Genomic DNA, 14710 nt, shown 5'->3' with positions numbered 1-14710 from the left:
AAGGCTGTACATGCAAAATGAGCAGAGCTGTAAAAGCTTAGGTTAGTGCAAAGCACAAGATTCTGAAATTTGCAAATCTGAGCTGTAGGATATATAATAAATAGACCAGGTGGGGATTCTTTTTGTAAACAAAGATTGTTTATTTTATAAAGAAAGTAAAAGCTACAGTCTTTGAAAAACTTAGGAGAAATTTAAATATATGAAATATGGAGTATAAGTAACTATAAACAGATCAAAGTATCTGAAAACTGTAAGCATGCAGGCTCAGTGTTAAGATAAAAACAAATGGCTCTTTAATGGCACTTTGAGAAAGAATAAAGGAAAATGTATGAAACAAAACGCCAACTTCGTAGCTGGGGTAATATCAGGATCAGCTCTCATAGAAAAAAAAAATACTGTACTCTAAAATAGGATCATTTCTCTTTTTATAAAATACATGGAATTAATCCGAGTAATAGGGCCTCATGCAGATCTATATGCACGGTACTGGCCTAACCCTTTATTTCTGCTACTTTCCATATGTGCAGTTACTTTGAATTCTACAATACACAGCTGGTTGTGGTAATACTCATCAGCATAACACATTGAATAAAACATTTTAGTTCAGTTTAGAATCTAACTCATGACCCAAAAAATTAATAATACTGAAGGTTTTCCGTGTTTCACACATCGGTTCTGAAAGATTTTAAGGCTAAGCAAATAAACCAAAGAAATACAAGGACAAGGCACTTTTGCCGCCATCACAGCTCATTTTACAGATTGTTTGTACTAAAATCCATCCACACCAAAATGCTAATCTGTCAATCAAAAAATATTAAGCCTGAGAACACCTTCAATATTCGTCATCAGATGCCCACGTGTTGTACGTCTATATGAGCCACGTGCAGTCTAGTGTATTTATCAGATCTCAGAATGGCAGCTTTTTTAAAACCTGCACACTTGTTTTACAAGTGTCTCAGGAGTTGAAGCTCGCCAGCTAATGGAAGGTGAATAACTGCATTCTTAATGCTGCGTGTGTGTCTTTTTTTTTTATCTAACTTACTCATGTGGTTTGTGCAGGCCAAAACCACCTTCACAAATTACAAATATAAATAACACTATTGTGGATTTCTAGCTGCGCACATTTCTATTTAAAAAAAAAATAAAATAAAATAAATTCTGCTGGTGACATATTTCAATAAGTAAGTATAAAGGAAAGCAGAACAAACCAGTCAACTAAACACCATCATCCCACTCTGAAGACAACTCTCATCAGGTGTCCTCAGACGAGCATTATCCCTGGATACCAAATGCTAAGAGAAGTATACAGTCAGCTATTTACATGTCTTGTGATTACTAATGGAGAGATGTTGATTTTTTTCTATTCTCAGATTTTGTTGTTTTTTTTTTTTAGTTCAACTGTTGTCAGTGGCAACGGTGTCTACTCAGCACAGCCTTGAATGGTGCACTGTGTTCCTAAAACGGTTTAAAACTTAGTGCAGCAGTCTTCTCGACTCTTAAACTTCAAAACAGCAAAGTTATAAGTAGTAGCCATCATGTAGATCAGCTGGTGGAAGAGAACAGAAAAGGTGGTAAGAGTACATGCCAGTGACCTCCTCGTCACTAATATTGTGACAAGTTAGTAAAGTGGCCAGTAAGTTTGCAGCAGTAAAATGTTAAAGATCATGAAGTATAATTTTATAGAATTCTAACAGTTTTTTTTAAAGTGTCATTTCTAAAAAAGAATCCTAATCATGGCACAAAAAAGCAACTGTTCAAAATAGGGTCATGTCCATCTAAGCTGAGGGTAAACAGCAAAATGAAGTTGGAGCTTTCGAAAAGACTATGTTATCATCATTGGTTTGGCTACATTAACCATATGGGAATGAGAAGAAAAGCACTGGACACATGACCTGCTAATACAAACCATGTGAAGATGGACTAAAACGTGAGGATGGAGAGACCAAACGGAAGCTTACCAGAGCGATGACAGTGGCTCCTGCCCCGGCGCACGCTACGATGTACAGGTGATAAGACAGGTAGAACTGAAAAAAGACAGGCAGCGTTAACAGTGTTTAGTCTTCAATAAACAGAATCCTATGTCACCCTGCTCTGTGTGCCACTTCCGGGATGAGTGATGTTTGCACAAGCACGCCTTACCTCATTGGTGTTGCAGATGTCACCTAGCGTTGATCCACAGGCCTTGCCTGGTGTGGCATTCCACGGGATAATTCCTGTTGTCATAAAATTAAAAAGCACCTTTACACCTGCAACCAATAGTAGCCTTGTCTCATGCAAATCATGATCAAACCTAAGAAACACAACGCCGAGCTGCAGTACTACTAAGCTGATAACAATTCAGTGTTTCAGAGACATGCTCAACTTTAAACATGAGGATTTCCTCACCATCATAAGAACTGCAAAGACAGCAGTCATTAGGCTCAACTTGTGCACTTAACGTTATAATGGAAACATATTATAACCCTGGGGGTAACCTACCTAAAATTATATATAAATTATATAGTTATCATGTGCCATTTGAGAGTATGTATAAGTAGGCTATATTATTTTATGCATTTATTTGTCTATTAGTCTGAACTTTGTAGACTAAAACAAAAATAATAAATTTGGCTCATTTTTTATCAGTACTGTCCTCTTACCTTTTTCTTGTAAATAACTGCATAAATGAACCTTGTAGGACCTTTTAAATGATAATGAGGCCCCACACAGACCTGATTTTCTTATAAGGAGTAACAGTGGTGTGTATAATACGGTATTGGTCTGTATACTAACAGGAAGCTATTCACTGAGTATCTCAATGAAGAAAAACAGTGCTGTTCTCTCACCATACTGACGGGCATCCACGCAGATGGAATCAATGTTTGTGAAGTTGGCCATTGGAGACTTCATGGCAGCACAGGTAGACCACATGTTGTAGAAGAGGAAGACGGGCACAGCAGAGAAGCCAAACACACCAAGCCATGCCACACCCAGGATGTATGTGAGGAACACAAACTAAAGACACAGGAATGTCACAGTGTCATTAAACCTTTTTTAAAGTGTGCTCTATTTAAAAAAAAAAAAGTGTGGTATTTACATACCATTCCACTGATGCATCGTCCACAGATGGTGGTCTTGAACTCGCTGTGCAGTTCCTTGACTGCGCTAGTTGTATAGAAACCCTCAGCAAGCAGAATGATCCCATAGAGGAAGAAAAATGAAGCAATGCCGTAGATGATATACTGCATCAGCTGTATTCTGTTAAAGGAAATATTACATATGAGTTTATTTGTGCCAATAAAGCTGGGATAAGTTTCAAAACGTTGGCCAAAACCGGCCTTTAAAAAAAAAAGAAAAAAAAGAAAAGAAGCTAAAAATAGTTCCATACAATGCATATGCATGTATTCTATACAGAGAAGGTTCATCTTTATTGTTGTGACAGACAGTTTCTCAGTGTGGACAGACAATAAGCCCAAATGTGGAGACAACAGGTGATGCGTGTCTCTGCAAATCATCTACCAAGAGACAGACTGAGGACGTCTTAAATTAAACAGTGCACTCTAAATCCACCCAAACACAAAACATATGTGCAGTCCTGTTTTATGTTATTCGTCTTTTATTGTCAGGACTAATGGACTGCATTGTAAAAAAAAGGGTCCATATTAGGACTGCTCTCATGGATAAGGTAAATGTGGGAGACAACGTCATCTAAAAATAGCCTACATAAAGTCAACCTCATTAAAAACGCTATCCATCTTATGGTTTGGACTTGTGTTTACTGCAATGCTTATGCAGAGACACTTTTACCAGTGAGCATGACGTACAATACATCTGATATTAAAGGGGAAATAATATTAAAAGAGAAAAAAAAAAATCAGACTAACTGCCAAGTAAGTAATCCATCTGTCAGACTCTGGCAAACATTTGATGCAGCTATTTAGAGCACACAGAGTATGAGGCCACTTACATGTCAGTGAGCATGGCATTATCGCTGGTGACCTTGGAGAAGTGGTTTTCCAGGATGGTCACAGTGCCAGTGAGGGCCACATGGCCACATCCACAGAATAGGGCGACACCAGAGAAGCAGAGGATCGTAGCCACCAGAGATGCATAGGGCACGCCGCCTAAACATTTGATGCAGCACTCAAAGCAACCTGTGCAAAAAAAAAAAAAAAAAAAAAAAAAAAGAAAGAAAGAAAAGCGGGTGTTATTCAGCATCATGTTTTATTCCAAATCATTTCACTTTGAAAGGCAATGAAATGAATTAATGTCAGCATCAGACCCCACTTCCATAAAAGGGAGCGTGTTTCGCTTGTGGAATACGAATCAAAGAAAAATTAATTATGAGATGATTCGTTACATTAATCATCCATTCATCCATGAAGCCTATCCCAGGGCACATTACCCAAGAGGCAGTGCATACTCTGAACTTATTACTGGTCTGCCACAATCATTTTGTAATCAATTACAATTTAAATTTTCTAAATAACGATGTTTCATCGTCATTGCTACAAAAGGAAATGGTGCAGGCAGTCCCAGCACATCTGTTCAAAACAACTTTCAAAACATGTTCTTGTGGTTAATGCACTTCCTTCAAAAACAACTGCAATGCAAAGCACATGAGGAAAAGGAACAGTTTGCTCGGTGCCACTGAGGGGTTGTTTTTTTGTTGTTGTTTTTTTAAATCTGCACTGCTGTAACGTTTCAGTTGACAATTCATCACTTCACTCACAGGCCACTAATGGCTATCCAGCAGGTCAGGGCGATGCATGTGTATCAAGCTTTAAAGGAAATCAATGGCAGCTAAACATGAGGGAAATGAAGTGACCTAGATGAGTCTGTTTGATCCTATGTGCTCTTGTGCCTTGTGAAACGGAGCCCAGTCATCACAACACACTGTCTGTGGAAAAACGCAAACAAGCCGCAGCCTTTTTACAATCAGATCCACATGTGTATGACAGGATGTTGTACAGCCACAGGACATCCAGGTCACTGTCTGTTCATGTTTTGAATCCCACACCTGGGCCTATGCCTGATTTCCCATCTTTATTTAATACATTTAACGCTGTTAGAAAGAATGTTTTTACAGTACCGATCACTCATTGGGCATCAAGCAGCAGCAACTAACCAGATTAGTGACTTGCTGATGAAACCAGTAAAATATTTAGCAGCTAACCAGTCAAATTTTTCTGGACATCAAACCAGATGTAGAAGGAATTTTAGATTTATATGTCAGGTAACCACAGACACATGTCCATGTTGCTATGTGTCCAGTGTTAATAACAATAAGCAAACTGCACTGTCACAAAGTCCCCAAAACAACAATTCTGTATAAACTGTATTAACACTGTCTACATTTAGATGATTAATTATCTTCACAACAATGTCCATTAAATAATACCAATACATCAGTTGACCAGTAGCATTGGACTGGCGGATAATTAACTTCCAAAAAATACATCAGTCTTAGACCATATGTTGCCTAGAACGTATCAGTATCAATATATGCAACACATGCTTCGGGGAAACTGGGTATAGTGTCACCATATTGTGTGTGGTACATGGTTGCCCTGATTTCTTTAAGCACTGTTTGCAGATCTATTTTTTTTTCAATATTAACATTTCAATCAAATTCATCAATTATACTGGCTAATCAGAAGGAAAAAACAAAAACAAATATGCCCTCTGCCCTACAATCATCAGATTTCAGTATTTGCATAGGGAGATAGATATGAACAGGATAATGGCATGATGGTAAAATGAATATTGTGCCCAGGCAGACAAATCTATCCACTGCTGCGAACACAACACCAGCTCTACAACGATCTACAAAAAACAAGCTAGCATAAAGCTATAACCTCACACCCAGAATGATGTTAAAGCTTAGCACATGGTGACCCCAGCCAAAAAACACAGTCTACTCGTACTCATTTCTGCAGTAGAATTGCAATTGTCACATTTTTCTGCAAAGTGTTCTTTGGGCTGGTTTTCACCAGTTAGCTTTCGTATTTAAGCTAATACTTATAAACGATAAGAAAGCTCTTATATGTGCATTCATTAGAATAGGGATTTATGCCAGTCTGTGAGTATCTGTTAACTGTAAACATCCAACAACAGAAAGGCAGCAGTAGATGAGGTGGCAGAATAGGTCAGCTGCCAGTGGGAAGGTCACTGGAGCAATCCCTGGCTTCTCCAGTCCATATGTCAAGATTCTGAACCCCGAGTTTCCCCCGATGCATCCATTGGCGTGTGTGAGAATATCAGAGAGAAAAGTAAGAAACGCTTTGAGTGCTCAACTTGAGTAAATAGGTGCTATATAGGAACCAGTCCATTTCCTTTTTTATCTTTTTCTTGAGGTAAGAGACCAAATGTCTATTGGGACACTGAAAGCTGATTTGTGTCCATGTGCTTTGCCTTCCTTGACAAAAGAAATTTACAGATATATGGCTGCTAGGTCAATACTTTTGCAGTCAGACTGTTTGTGTAGTACAGGGCGATTAAAAACATTTCTATCCCACAGTGAATGAATAGGAGTTGCCATGGCAGCATGTTAACCACAACTCAATGAGCATACCCCACAGCAGAGTCGCTAGCTTCCCCCATAGCCCACATTTCTGTAATGAAAATGTCAGGCAGGGAGAGTGGGTTGCTGGGAGTCAGATCACAAAGCTCGACAGGATATTGAGCCCAGCTGCAAAGTAAATACAGTCCACTTAAATAAAGAAGGAGAGGGTACTGTCAGGTAGCTCTGACACACTGGGAAATGTTGGCTAAAAATCAACTTCCCGAGCCCCAATCAAGACTACGTAAGTCTCTATTCACAACTATGCACCACCCTATTCTTTTGTAATGTTTACAGTTCTGTGGCATGCAGGTGTTTCCAAGTGCAAAACCAACTAAATACTAGAAACAAATTGACAAAAGTAGTAGTAAATGCCATATTGTGAACCTTTTTCTCCCCATATTAGATCAAGATCTGGCAACATACCACCAGATGCCATGGTATAATAGTTTTATTAATTGCCTTACTAGATCTGAAAATGAGAAGAAAGTCCAAACACATAAGGAAATCTGAAATTATAAAATGCAAAAAATCATATAGGCATATCATGGCAATCTTCAGTCAAATTAATATATGCAAAAGGTTCATATTAACCTGACATGGCCAAGGCAGGAATCTGCTTATCCAACTAAGTGCAATTAAAGAGAGAAAATCTACATTATACAGTCTGTTTAATCACTGTCCTTAAGCAGCTATCCAACAGAACTGACAATGTTGATATGTTTAAGCTATCACTTAAGTTATGCTTAATATGCGATCGTGGCTCAAGAGTTGGGAGTTCGCCTTGTAATCAGAAAGCTGCCAGTTCGAGCCCCGGCTTGGACAGTCTCGGTCGTTGTGTCCTTGGGCAAGACACTTCACCCGTTGCCTACTGGTGGTGGTCAGAGGGCCCGGTGGCGCCAGTGTCCGGCAGCCTCGCCTCTGTCAGTGCGCCCCAGGGTGGCTGTGGTTACAATCTAGCTTGCCATCACCAGTTTGTGAATGGGTGTGTGACTGGATGTGTAAAGCGCTTTGGGGTCCTTAGGGACTAGTAAAGCACTATATAAATACAGGCCATTTACCATTTACCATTTAATAACACAATGAATCATGGGTGGTATTTACACAGCTAAACTACTTAGGTTGTCATTTATGTTCTGTCTGACTGTTATAGTGCTCTATTTCTTTATTCACAAAGGCTTCTGTCAAAGCTTTACTTATTAGACAGAATCCTGAGATAGTCATTCCAGGTCAAACTGTATAACAGCCTGTTAGCATTGTTGACGCAGTAGCACAGCATCAGTTCAATAATGTATATACACTCACCGGCCACTTTGTTAGGTATACCAATGCACATTGATCCAAACATCTAATCAGTCAATCACAAGGCAGCACCATGTGGCCATAGATGACCTGCCGAACTTCAAACTGAGCATCAGAATAGGGGAAAAAAGGTGATTTAAACGGCTTTGAATGTCACGTGGTTAGTGACTGGTCTGAGTATTTCCCAAACTGCTGGGTTTTCCCAAAACCATCTCTAGTGTTTACAGAGAATTGTTTGGGGGAAAAAAAATCCCATGAGCAGCAGTTCTCTTGGCAAAAGTGTCCTTTAATGTCAGAGGTCAGAGGGGAATGGTAAGACTGCTTTGAGCTGATAAGGTAATAGTAACTTAAATAAACACTCTTTAAAACCAAGATATGCAAAAGAGCATCTCTAAATGCACAACAGGAAAGCATGGCTCTATCCTGCCTTTTGTCAAAGGTTCAGGCTGGTTTTAGTGGTGAAATATTGTTGGTGATATTTCTTTTATCTGAAAAATGCAAGCCAATGGCATGCAAGCAAGCATCCCTGTTCGTCATCACTGGAGATTTATGTAATCACTTGTTATTATACACCTAATTCATCCTGCAGAGTGGGTAAAAATGTGCTATGGAAATGTGAATTCATATTGTTTTATTTTGAGATAACTATGTGGAACTGCTGTGGAAAATAAAATATCTCGGTTAAAGGCTTGAAACTGAGTCTGCTTAAAGGACATTTATGCTGCTAAATATATAGTAAAATGCATTTTAAAATGTAACCACTTAATCTATTAAGAAGGCATTTCATGGTGGTTAATGTTAACAGCATTTCTAAAATATCTCTAAGGAAACAATGATACTGGAAAATCTATTAAGAGCTTTCTCAAGAAGTAACAACCATTAAGTCGGGCAAAGTAAACAAGAGTCTCACTATTTTTAGATGTTAAACAAGTACTTGTTTTCCTTTTGTTTACTGTCACTAGTTAGTAACCAAGATTATGATGGAGATGCGTGTTGTGGTGTTCAAAGGTTTTGGTCAACTGTACAAACAATAGTTCTTGGCTGGGAGCAAGAAGCAGTACTTCTTCATAGCTACAACTCCTGTTTAATGTTATTGGACAGTTTAGAGGATCATTGCATCTAACTCCATGAAAGAAGTCCAAAGGCCAACAAACGAATCACACAAAACTTTACAGAGTTCTGTAATCTGTGTATCTTATTGTAAAATAGATTGTTATCTGAGAGTACAGTGCGGGATTACATTGAATACAGGATGTTACAGGATGTTGCAAATCCCTGTGTTAGCTAAAGTCCTCCTCCTCCACAGGGGGATAACAGTAGGAGCTGGTGACTCTCTAAACAACAAGCTTGTAATGAAGGGATCCCACTGGCTCTGGGTGGATGACTTTAAATGAAAATCACATTGGACCCTTTTCCTCTGATGACTTTCACATGCTCCTGCTCCCTGACTAATACTCCTAGTTAGGCATCCAACCACTTCCTCTCACTCTATTGTCCATCTCTTTGCGACAGCAGTAGTAGTCTGGCCTTACAACAGAAGCTATATTTGACACATTTGTATCACGAGGATACAGGGAGAAAAAGATGTTTGTGTGATTTTTCTTTTAAAGTGTCTGTGTGGGTGACATTGTGTGAGAGAAATAGAAAAAAAACATGAAAAGAAAGAAAAAAGAAAGCGAGAGTCCAAGAAGGCTGGATACAAAGAGCCAGTGTGTGCAGCCCCAGACTGTCCATCACACTGGACTCTCAGGGGCCATTCAGAATAGCACTAAACCACGGCCTTGCTCTTCCGGCCCACAGGCTGCAGGCCCAGGACAAGCTCACCACTGAGCTCCATCCTGTGTGCCCCTCCAGCACTGTACACAGCGTAGTCACAATGGGCCACAGCAGCCGCTTCACACTCCAGGAGGATCCTGTTTGTCAAAGCATCTCAGATTGTCAGCGTGTGAATGAGATAGCGTTTTAAGACCAACATGAGTTGCAAAGCAAGCTGGAATCTGAAGTTCTAACACACCGAGACGAAGACAGACAGAGACATACGGCTAATGAGAGTAAAGTGTGGAACTGCTTCTGGGTCCAAGACCTCCAGGGGTCCAAAAGCACCACAATTTACTAGGTGTCAGTTTTGTTATTTTGTCTTTTTGCTTGGGCGTTTTTTACTTCATTTTTTGAGCATTTCATTCCTTTGTTTGATAGCCAGCAGTAGCTCGAGACAATAAATGAGAAGAGAAAGAAAACTTGGGTGTCTCACTGGACTGGCAGATTCACAGATTACCCTTCAGGTTGATTCTTTATTTTTTTTATATTTTTTTCTTATTTCATATGTTTGTTTTTGTTTTTCTGGAGTTGGATAACAAATAATTTGATCACTTGTAAATTTTGTTAAGGGATTATAAAGGGCAAAATCTAGTTTCATCAAATTACCACATACCAGTAGGCATACAGGGAGTAATATCATTACCAGTCTTTCCTTTATTTATCTGTCCAATGAAGTTACCACACACTGCCCACTGAGATCTGAGTCATCACTAACCCCTTCAGCTAACCTTGCTGCATCACTGCCACCCTCAATCCCTCAGCCACAGTCATCAAGCCAACATAATCATAATCAAAATCTTTAGCTGGGATGCTTGGTAAATGTGGAATAATGCCTATTTTCTGCTTTAGCTGAACAGAGAAATGTGCACCACATGTGAGCGGTGTTTTGGAAGACTTTTCTTTTTTTTTTGGTACATACCAGACACAAACACAGTTGCACCTATCCAAACAAAGAATAACACACAGCACAAGCATAAACAAGCACTGCATAATCATATGCACATAGAAAAGTATGCATATGATATACAAGCAAAACCCCCACAGAGATATAAACATACTTGGATACACACAATTTATAGTGAACAGTTTGCAAACCCTCAATTTCTTCCCAGTTCCCCAAACAACAAGCTGGCTTCCAGCTCCATTAAAAACACCATCCAGTTTCAATTAAAAAAAAGAAGAAAAAAAATCTAGGCTCATTGCTAACAGATGTGTTTGTTTACAGCTAATGCTAAGTATTGTTGTTTGTTGCTCCATTGGGGCAAACTGCCAAAACACCACTTATGAAAAAGAGTCTTATTTTTCCACACTCTCTGCAATAGTTAAAATTGCTCTAATGGCTATAATGGTAATTCTCAAGAGATGAGGGAGCATGGAAATTCGTTAGAGGTGGTCTCACTGTGCCGATTTCAGAAGAGAAACCTAAAGACTGATTGCAATTCCCCTGACTGCACATGCTAGGGGAGACTTACAAACATATAGGATGTGTTCATTAACGCTAACAGGCAGTGCTGACTGTAAAGGCTCATCATTTTTTATGTACATGTGGGGAGAAGGGAAATAAGGAATTCTGGGAAGCTCTGTCATCTAACTATAATGTCATTTGTAGTGTCATCAGTTTGAGTCTCTTTTTCTTCATTCTTTAACTGGGTTAAAATAGCTAAGCTATGCATCAACCAAAAATACTTTAAAAAAAAATGCAAAGGCTAGTTCTTGTTTCTAAAAAAACATGATAATTTGAATCTGCTTGCAAAGCTACTGACCTCATCACATTGTCAGCAACCTGAGACATATGACTGTATTTTTTTTTTTTTTTTAAATTGCTTGTCTTATTTCACAAAGCGCGACAGAAAATTCAAGGAGTCCTGTTGATTCCTACAAGAAGGTGATGAGCAAGTTAATGACCCGCTCTCTCTCCCCCTTTAGTGTACAAACTACTCAAGGCTATTGATGTAACACTGCTAATGTCAGGTTCATTTATCTTTGTCCTCGCCCCTCATCCGCCTCATTAATCATCAGTCCTCCCCGAAAACACAACTCAAACGCACCCTGTGACGCTAGCGTGATGATGACCTGCGGCAACACATTGTCCCTCCTGCTGCAGGAGTGGAGTCTGCTGAAAGCAGCCCACAGATTTAAACTAATTAGATCACACAACATGCACAGGCAATTTTGCAAATGAACTGAAAACTTTGGTTCAAACAAAACAGTGAAGCATGGATGTTGGTCTAAAATTTTAAAATCCCCCAAAGAGCAAAAGCTGAAACGAAACCAAGCATGCTGGAGAAGGTTAAAGCCCCAGCAAACACAGCAATGAAAAGAACTGAACTGGCTCTTTGTAAGTGCTCATTGGTACCTCTTTTGTCCTGCCTCTGGTCTTGGTTTTCGTCTGATTGAGTTTCCATGGTTGTTTTTCTTCTACCCAGCAAAAATGTTTTTTTTTTCTTCTTCTTCTTCTTTTTTCAGCAGATTCTCTCTTCCTTTCTCCCCCTGACAGTCTCGTTTCTCGTTCTCTTTCCTTCCTGCATGGCTCTGCCTTCTGTATCTCCGTCTCTCACTTGCCTTGCTGCTATGTTCCATCGTTTAATTGTGTCCTGCCTTGTTAAGGCAACTCTCCACAGTAAATCACAGCTTTTGTTTGAGATCTTGTCAGGTAAGCACTTTCTTGAGCTTACTACATGCCTTCCTTGACCAAAACTTTTATATATTCTCTTTGAATAAATCAACAGTTTCTTAACCGACAGTTAAATTAAAGTTTCCTCATAATGACACAGAAATCTTTGCCCATGCCATGAACACACTCCTCATTCTCCTCCTCTTGGGCATCTCTGTCTCAGAAAGAAAAGCAATGGGAGGAAATCTGGTGACAACAAGAAAGTGGAAGTCACTACTTTAGCTGTGGGTGAAAACTATAGCTTAGGCTGAAAGCATATATGCACACAGTCATCTTTGTCTATCTCCCATGTGACCAGAGTCCAAGAGAGGGCGAGAGTGCATGCTGTGTGGTTGTGTTGTGGTCAAGGGTAAACCCTTCATCTTCTGATTTGCACCATATGCCCTCTTTCCTGCAGCATACATTAGCAACCTCTGACCGGTCTCTTCCCTACATCTGGTGGTTTCTAAATCATAAAGAGGACACATGAAAGGAAGGCACGTCTACATTTCCTACACGGGGACGCAGAGCATCCTCTGGGCTGATAGAGACAACAGAGGAAACAGCATGTGAAAATTGAAGAAACAGAAAATCACAAAGAAAAAAAAAAAAGACCTGTAAAAACTTAAAGAGGGAGAAATTAAAGCCAAGACGACGACACCATGAGAAACAACTCATGAAAATAACAGGGCCAGGCCAAAATGAATGATGAGAGATGACCAGAGGAGACAGTGAGGAAGATATTGGCTGTGTTTGTTTGGCAACAGCAGGCCGAGAAGCCCCAGGGGCATGCTAATGAGAGAAAGGCCTTTCAGCTGAGGAAGGGGGGGCTGGTGGAGTAGAGTTGGAGTGGGGTCTTCTCACGGATACCAGACCTCAGAGATGAGGGGGAACAACAGGGGAGGGGAGCCTCGGGGGTCAGGGAAGTGAACTTAGCAGGGATCCCACAACAACAAATGCTGCACTAATCTTCAAGCGTTTTTACCATCAGCCCCATTAAAGCAAGAAGAACCAACATGTTCCTTATGTTTGAAGTGTTTGATCTCTGCATATGTGCGTTAACAGCTGATTCAGTGGATTCCACACTTGTGATTCACATTAGGTATAACAGGAGCTCAAGTAAAGCATCCAGTGAGCCTGATTATGTGCAGGACTAAATGTACTGGAGTGGTCGACACTGGATGCTTCATGTTACTGAGAAAAAATTAAAAAGTCAAGATCAATCCAGTGATCCATCTGCAAACCTTTAAGAGTGTTTGGACAACAACATGTTTATATCATTTGTGTGAAAGGAAATTTAAAACATGTGATCAGAACAGGTCAAAATGTGCTTTAGGACTTATTTTAATAAATTCTCGATTTTAGTACCAAAAACATGTGCCTTTCATTAAAAACTCTGACTGTGAATAAACTTTTGTTTTGGCATAAAGATCATAGTTATCACAGCAAATGCATCCATTACTTGGGTGAAAAAGTGCTATCGGGCAAAAAGTAGTATAAATAGTATTTACTGACACATGTCTTTTGTAATGTTTGTTTGTTTTTTGTTTCTTTTATCTAAAGCAGGACGAAAAAAATGAAGCAAAGTGCTAAAAACTCCAGCAGAAATGAACATATCTAAATTCCATCTTTTTGAAAACTGTACTCACTCATTTAAATTTAATTATAGCTTAAAGTTATGTACTATTGGGGACATGGCCTCTTCAATAGGAGGATACCAAAACAGACAGTACGTGTGAAATCTAAGGAAGCATGCTAACCAAGCTTAGCTGATAACTTATCAAATTTGGTCACTTGTGGCTCCGAAATGGAGCCTAGATGTTAAAATAGAGGCTTGAAATACAAAGATGGTGTGCAAAGGTCTTGAGGTTCACCTCATACTTTTACATTTTGCTTCCAAGGAGTCAGACGTTGTCGTAATTTTTAAAGTGGTCTTGAGCCATAGTTCTTCAGGCCTTCTGAAGGCTTTTCTTTGGACATTGTCTGCACTTTTTTCACTCATTTTCAGTCCACTCCTTGTACCTGAGCATTTTCAGAATGTTGACAGAGAACAGAATAAATGACAACCAACATCCAAAGAAGACATTTGAATGTCCTTAAAGAAGCTGGGAGAACTGGGCGATGACCAGTGTTAAGGTGCCATAAGGTCATTTAGTTTGTCCACCAGATACCGGTACTGGAATTATGACATTACAAAGTGAGTGAGATACGATTAGTATTACTTAAATACTGCAGTTATCATCAGAAACGATATAGTGTCAATCCTTTGAATGTTGACTGGTGGTGCTTTTACAGCAATTAAATTTAAAAAAAAAATGTCATGCAAAGTAGAACTCAGTATATGAGCTGAACCAAATGAATAAAGCCCAGAAGAAAGGCTGCACTCAGTTTTACCT

The 14710-nt window shown here is 39.4% G+C and overlaps 1 protein-coding gene across 2 annotated transcripts in view; it reads right to left on the bottom strand.

Annotated features, from left to right (window-relative positions):
* The window catches only part of gpm6bb (glycoprotein M6Bb), a 29103-nt gene that overhangs the window by 2276 nt on the left and 12117 nt on the right, over positions 1-14710 (bottom strand). The window contains exons 2-7 of one of the 2 annotated variants that reach the window (XM_085384126.1): positions 3947-4133; positions 3081-3237; positions 2826-2994; positions 2140-2213; positions 1959-2024; positions 117-1546 (exon numbers count right to left, since the gene is read on the bottom strand). In XM_085384126.1, coding sequence (XP_085240252.1) covers positions 1466-1546; positions 1959-2024; positions 2140-2213; positions 2826-2994; positions 3081-3237; positions 3947-4133 — 734 coding nt within the window. In that variant the 3' untranslated portion in view covers positions 117-1465. Of the gene's footprint in view, positions 1-116; positions 1547-1958; positions 2025-2139; positions 2214-2825; positions 2995-3080; positions 3238-3946; positions 4134-14710 lie in introns of those variants that run through there. The other variant, XM_085384125.1, reaches the window with a different exon arrangement.

The sequence above is a fragment of the Rhamphochromis longiceps genome, linkage group LG16, assembly GCF_057381845.1.
Source record: "Rhamphochromis longiceps isolate RC_006_pf linkage group LG16, R_longiceps_female_GT1.1, whole genome shotgun sequence".
Lineage (NCBI taxonomy): Eukaryota > Metazoa > Chordata > Actinopteri > Cichliformes > Cichlidae > Rhamphochromis > Rhamphochromis longiceps.
This window is presented reverse-complemented; position numbering and strand designations above follow the sequence as displayed.